At 34.8% G+C, this 7437-nt stretch overlaps 1 protein-coding gene across 1 annotated transcript; it reads left to right on the forward strand.

Moving 5' to 3' along the window:
• Positions 1–407: 407 nt before the first annotated feature.
• LOC125676671 (fibroleukin-like) lies at positions 408–7236 on the forward strand. Its single transcript, XM_048914502.2, has 5 exons — positions 408–1281; positions 3512–3648; positions 4879–4975; positions 5896–6057; positions 6914–7236. The coding sequence occupies exons 1-5, from the start codon at positions 408–410 to the stop codon at positions 7156–7158; spliced, it is 1515 nt and encodes a 504-aa protein (XP_048770459.2). The 3' UTR covers positions 7159–7236.
• The last annotated feature ends 201 nt before the right edge of the window (positions 7237–7437 follow it).

Consider the following 7437-nt stretch of genomic DNA (forward strand, 5'->3'; position numbering starts at 1 on the left):
TAATTCATCCTGCGGAGTCCAATTAACATCATACATGAAATATCGAGGAAAGGGTACCTGTTATGCCTTTGATTTTGATTCTGTTTATTTCACATCAGCTTACCCAATCTTCATACAGATATAGAACATAAGTGTTTCAATTACTGGATTTAAATTACTCTCTTCATATATAGCGTATAGACCTAAGATTTCCCCCATGATGCCAGATAATTATATTGGATGTACACTGTGTTGTTAATCAATCATACGGCTCCCATTAAACTCCGGGTTTTTACTGTATTTTATGAATATGTTAACGTAGGCTGTTTTTGTTTGATTGGTTAGTTCAACACGCAGTATTCTAATTCTTCATTGCATAAAGAGTTTTGATTTTCAGTTCGGCAAACACTTGTTCATAGTTTTTCGAAATGAAAACTCAAGGTGCGATGATGAAGTGTGTCATGGTTGGCTGTTTTCTTTATCTACACTGGATAATTGGTGCCCAGTCGCTCTTGGAAACCAGTTACAAAGACAAGGATAATTCATCCTCTTTAATCCAACCAAGCGTTCTTCATGACATGCTAAAGCGCGAGAGTCAGGTCAGATTAACTATGGTAAAACACATCCAAGATTTAGTGATGGTTACAGCAGATAACAAAAAGACCAATCAAGCACTAATGAGAAATCTTAGTGATATAACTACAATGTTACAGGTTATCACCGAAAAAGACCGCTTAATAGAGGAGGAAAACGTTCAATTAAAACTTGAATTAGACATCCTTAAAGATGCAATTAAGAACAACGAAAAAATTCAACAGAAAAACATTCATAACCTTGATATGACTACGATACCTCTTCTTGTAGCAAAATGGGAAAGAGATTATTCGGAATTCAAGCACCAATTAAAGACTATGATTGAGACAGATCGTAACATGGAGGAAGCGAGAAATAGGCTTGATGATGAAATAATGAAGCTAAAATTAAATAGGAATTTGACGGTGGAAGCGCTACAACGCCTAACGGATACGGGGCTGTCTCTCGCTAGAAAACAGCTCTCGGCTCTCCAAGAAGCAAATGAGGAATTGTCATCTGATAATACCGAAATGGAAAAACAGTTGGCGATATTAAATGGCAGTCTGCGAAATACTGTGAATAAAGAACAAATAGCTGTCTTTAGATTTGATTACAACCAGCGTTTTCAGATGTTTAATCAAACGTTGAATAACTATTCGCTATCAATTAATGAAACTTTGGAAAGTTTTCTTGCAGAAAAAAGAAACGAATGTGATGAACAAACATCAGGTAAATATAAAATCACGTTGATATCAATACAAAGCTCATTTTCAAGATTAGTTGGTCGTTTCTTGAAAATACTTTGTAATTATAATATTCTTATCTCATAATTTATATCGAATTACATATTAATATAAGGAGAGATCTTTAGTATTGGTCTGCTGAGATGTCCATGAATATGAATAGGGTTCCTTTATTAGCTGATCTGTTGGCTTTTTTGCTGTTGAAACAGAATTGATTCAAAAGGCGCTCTGCTTGGAGGGTCTGTGTTTTCCCCCTCCAAATTTTGTTTTCTTGATGGTATTTATGATATTAGAACTTCTTTATCCTCACTCTTTTCATCTTTTGATCATGGATTGTTATCAGTAGACATATCAAAGTATTACACCAAAACAATTGTAACGATCTGGTGTGTCATTACAAACTGTCATTGGGTCTAATGCTGTCTGACCTGTTTCATATTCATTGTTAGACCACTCTTATTATAACTACAGATAATTCCGTTTACCGCTACCTGATCAATATCTAGGGCTCACGGCGGTTGCAAGCGGTCGACAGGGGATGCTTACTCTTTCTAGGGAGAGGGCTGAAATAGGCTATGCCTGCTACACAATCCCATTCACTTATTAGTGAATCAAATATTGTTTTAATTAATTACTCCTCCCAGACACCTGATCCCCCTCTGGAGTGTCCATGGGTCCGTGTTTGCCCAACTCTCTTTGTTCTATTGCTTGTAGGAGTTATGAGATTGATCACTGTTCGTTATCTTCACCTTTCATAAAATTCACAAATTCTGACCCTTTCAGTATTTTGTTACTTTATCATATTCCGTCAAGCATGAACCAGATACAATTTGGTATGATATTGACTCTATCATTTAGAGGACAATCTCATAACTCCTATAAGCAATACAAAATAGATAGTTGGGCAAACGCGGACCCCTGAGACACGTAAGCTGCATATATTGATCAGTTAAACGGAGTAATCCGTAGTGATAATATGTATGTAAAGAACGGCCTATGGGATTTGTGAAATGCTGACTTTGCACGAGACAACTGAAATCCCCGTGACAGGTACGTATTTGTCAATATCTTGCCTTCATTTAAACATTAACTATATGCTGAAACAAATCAGATGACAGACATAAACAGCATATAAATGTGATAATGGAGTACTGTTACACAAATATGTGAAGCTGACGATGGAGAACTGAAATAATATTGTTAGTCATAACGCTGTGTTAGTTTGTCCTTAACATCAATGTTCGATAAGCTATCCAAATATCAAAAAGATACATTATAAGACGATGTAGTGTCTTTCATTTCGAGGTCACTGGCATATATTGTGTCGTTATATGAATGAAACCGATCATTGTTAATAGATAAAAGTCGTCCATGCAATAATCCTAATGCCGAGGCTACAGCAAGAAACATTTTTCTTCTCGTGTCAAAGCTTTTGAATCAATTCCATTTCATAAGAATACATAAGCAGGACAGATAATGATAGAACAAAATTTGCACCCACGGGAATTCCAACAGACTGTTTGAAGATCTGATCACCAAAGACTGTTTAAAGACAATCACTGAGGAACTCCAGCATATTTTTATATCAACTTTAAAAGGGTATTTGTGATGTTTAACAAAGTGGTTTTTTTTGGATGACTGAGCAAAAATATGAATATTCCCGTACTCTATTTATAACATTTCATATTTTTATCGATACAGTGAAACATCTGTTACTAGTAATGAAATTTGACAACGTGAGCTGTCCGTTGCTAAGCAGTGAGACTCGACAAAGAGCGACATCTGTTACTAAGCAATGCAAATTGATGCTGTCTGTTATATGTTTTGCAAATGACTGCATATCAGTTTCATATATGGTACATTTTGTAGATCAGAATCAGACTAACTTGAAAAGTTCGGAGTCGCGAGGCATAGATGCATTTCTAGTCTTAGTCAAAATAAAAAAAATATTTTCACAAATGAGAATTGAAGTGTATTGCCAATGGCGGGATTTTCAGTATTATTTTTTTTGATAATGTCCGATAACTGTAGATTCAATCTTAAAGAGGTAGAAAAAGAACGAAATGATTTTTCTACAAGAAATGCCTTTATCGCATTGATTGTCAAGTTTTCGTTGCATATTATAATTTCTCATAAAACGTTAAAAGACATGCAGATTACTATATTACTGGTGAATTTGCTTCAAATATTTATTATTAATGAATATTATCTAAAAGGTGTCAAGGGAAGCTGCATGGAAATTTTAAAAGTCGATCCCCAAACACAGGGAAAAGATGGCGTGTATCAAATCCGTGTGGACTCTGAAGTAAAATCTGTGTACTGTGACATGAGTACAAAAGGAGGCGGTTGGACGGTGAGTGTCATTAATCACTACTGCAATAGTTTAAATATTCTAGGACATTATGGAACCATATTTCTGGAAATTATCGACACTCTAGTAACTATATGTATGAAATAAATAGCTAGTGTGGGTTAATCAGATGGATGCTTGATAGTTTATACTTCTAATTCGATCATATATAGATGCAGATATGACCTTAGGGTAAGAAACAGCTTGACACTATCTGGCTAAAAAGTTTTAAATACAGTGGTTTCAACAGTCTCATTTAAAGTCAGTATTTTGCAAATCTATGAACGTTATAACAATTCAGTTTTCCGTTACAACATATCATTGGGTCAAATACTGTATGACGTGTCTCATACCAATTGTTAGGCTGTTTTTAGCATATGAATTTCACTGCGTATTACTCCGTTTACTTAATCAAAATATATGGCTCACAGTGGGTGTGGTCGGTCGACAGGGGTGCTTACTCCTCTCAGGCACCTGATCCCACCTCTGGTTTATCCAGGGATCTGTGTTTGGCCAACTCTCTATTTTGTATCACTTCTTTGAGTTGTGATATCGACCACTGTTATTTTCACCTTTCATTAACAATATAGAGTATATGTGCATTATCTATGCAATAGAATTAAGATTTTAATAAAGAGGCGTGGCCTAATTATGACATCACGCAAAAAACAAAAACAAAAACAAATCACAACCATGAAATGGAATAATAGAGATTGCTTACATCGTCTAGAATACAGAATCTTTAGATTGTAAAGTTAATTACAGATAGAAGCAATTTATTTGTAAATATGCAACAGTGGTTGTTGACAGATGGTTTGGAAACAGAAATAGCTGCTGTATTTGAATGTAAAGTTTCGACGAACATGTGAATTCAACAAAAATGTTTCCAAAGTATTACTCAAATTCATGGACAACAAGCAATGTGTCTAGTTCTTAATATGTTTATTCCAATCACTGTTTTCTTATGGTGCTGGATGAAGTTGTGTATGGCCGTAACAACTGACATTTTCTAATTGAAATAACACAAGCTTTTAGAAGTGAATGAAAAAAGTTTGTAAACTATAAGTCAAATATATGTCCCCTAAGAGAATATGAAACTCGTTAGAACATAATGGTTATAGCATCATTAAAAACTGTTGTTTATATACCTCTAAATAATTAAAGGGGGCGGGGCGAAGGGATATCTAATATTGAATATGATAGCAAAACAAACTCATTGTCATGTTCTTATAGGCCATTCAGCGGAGACAGGATGGATCTACAGATTTCAACCGGACGTGGAGTGAATACAAACAGGGATTCGGTGATCCTTCGACTAACTATTGGATTGGTAAGGTTATATTACTCTATAGTATTCATGAGAAGAATCACCTATTCCTTTACCAACAGCTAAGATAGAGTTTTGTCTGGACAATGCTGTCAATCTTAACGCGAGTTCCTTGATTTAATGAAGCAGGCATCCATTCTCAATGAATGATCTTGATGAATAATTTTAACACACCTCTCTTTGAATAGATTGCTTACTGTAATACAGCCTTAAGCTAAACTATTATTCCTTTTGAAAGCATACGAGTTGCATAATAGAAATTATTTAACCTTTGCTATTTCTTTTATCATTTTGTTATTTGAATGATTAAGTATGGTAGGCTTTTAAGGAGGAATGATGGTCTCCGACAATGTGGGTAGATTCGATGGCATTCATAAGCTGGTTTGTTTTCTTACATTAAAAAAAATGTTTAAAATAACACTGAACTAGAAAAACTGACTGCTAAACACGCTTTAAATGAAAAGGTGAAGGTAACAAATAATGACCAATCTTCTAACTGCTATAAGGAATACAATTATGGAAATCTGGTTTGTTGAGTGGTCCCTCCTTACCCTACTTTGAATTTTGTATACTTTATATGATTTATGAGATTGATCACTGTCTATTATCTTCACCCCTTTATGAGGGTACACAAATCTGAACTTTAAAGATCATGGGATTATCATCCTATGTAATAAATGGTACAACCTCAATAACTTTGCTTCCACGCTGCACTTAGTACAACTTAGATAAACCTTTTATTTACGAAATTAGAACAGTTTTTAAGAGAATTGGTTAACTTCTTTTTTAAAAAGATATTTTGAAACTTATAACTTCTTCTGAAAGGTGAAATTCAAATGATACGGTTTAGTTTAGAAAATTTATGATCAATATTTCTTAGTCTATTTCAAAGCCTAAAATGTTTACTACCTTTTATCAATCAGGGAATGATGCTATCCATGCTTTGGCAGAGGAGAAACAGACACTTCGTGTCCAACTTCAAGGATTCGATGGCACAAGCGCTTATGCAGATTATTCATCATTCTTTTTCGGGAATGAGGCAGAGAAATATCGCTTACTTTTGTCGGGCTACTCGGGAACAGCGGGTAAGCCTGTATACCACATCGTGCCCAAAATATGTATTAATTACAGAATATGGAGAACAAATTAAATATCGTACCTGACGATACCCGTGGCTTACGGTTTCCTTGTGATGTTACTTTTGTGCATTTGTTTAACAAATTGATTGATTGTATTTTGCTTAACGTCTCTCTCGAGAATTTTTCACTCATATGGAGAGGTCACCAACACTGGTGAAGGGCTTCGAATTTAGGCCTATGCTCCTCGCTTATGGCCATTAAGCAGTGAGGTTTTTTTTAGAGTGCCACACCTACTGTGACATGGGACATGATAGAATTTACCAGGTCTCACAAAACTCAATAAATATTACAACCATGATATAATTATTCCGTTTTCATTAAATCTAAGAGACACTGCTAATATTGTTCATGTCTGATTAAAGCTTAAATACCCCGGTACATTTATAGAATCGTTCCTGTCTGAGAGACGCTTACAGATACTGGATGAATCGTCAATGTCTGATTAAAATTGATAGGTACGGATAAAGTCATCCAGGTTTGAGTGAAGGCAAAAACACGAATAAAAGTCCTAGGTCTTATCAAAGCTTACATCCATCATCTGCCCAGTTTTTACTTTCACTGATTGATATTTCAGACACTCTACATTATGTACGTGGTTCTCAATAATTCTACTTGGACGTTTTAAGTACATGTGAATGTTGACATGATGACATCGCTGATATATGTATATATGATGTAACTAAAAGTGTCTATATATACTATAATTTCTTTAGAATAAAAAACCACGGAAGACAAAGTGAATGTAGTATGATATGCAATATTCAATTTTCCAAATTACATTTGATTCATTCTTGTTTTGTAGGGGACGCTTTGATTTACCACAATGCAATGAATTTTTCTACACCCGACCAAGATAATGACTATGCCAATCGTCACTGCGCAAAAATATGGGGAGAAGGCTGGTGGTTCAATAGCTGTTTTAACGCCAATCTAAACGCAGATTACGCAGATTCTGCTGTGAATGATCCTAAATACATGACCTGGTATCCATGGAAAGCACATGTTGCATTGAAAGGATCACTGATGATGATCCGACCTAAAAGTTAAAATGAACATTTTGAATTTTACGAATCAGCATATGAATGAAAAATATCATTGTAAATAAATAAAACATTGACGACATAATATTATCTAAATGTCGAGTTAAAAGACATAGCTACATATTTTTCTCATCATGTAAAGACTTTTGAATATATTCTGCCTCATAGGAGTATGAAAACAGGTAAGCCAAAACAGAAACACAATTCTCAACAGTAGGAATGCTAACAGATTGTTGAAAGATCTTATCACCAGAGACTACGAAGATATTACCAATGAGGAAATCCT

Source organism: Ostrea edulis, chromosome 3, assembly GCF_947568905.1.
Source record: "Ostrea edulis chromosome 3, xbOstEdul1.1, whole genome shotgun sequence".
Taxonomy (NCBI): Eukaryota; Metazoa; Mollusca; class Bivalvia; order Ostreida; family Ostreidae; genus Ostrea; species Ostrea edulis.

Coding starts and splice junctions, on each gene's coding strand:
- LOC125676671 (XM_048914502.2), top strand. CDS start 408: ATGAAAACTCAAGGTGCGATGATGAAGTGTGTCATGGTTGGCTGTTTT. Junction 3,649..4,878: donor CAAAAGGAGGCGGTTGGACG/GTGAGTGTCATT, acceptor ATGTTCTTATAG/GCCATTCAGCGGAGACAGGA. Junction 4,976..5,895: donor TTCGACTAACTATTGGATTG/GTAAGGTTATAT, acceptor TTTATCAATCAG/GGAATGATGCTATCCATGCT.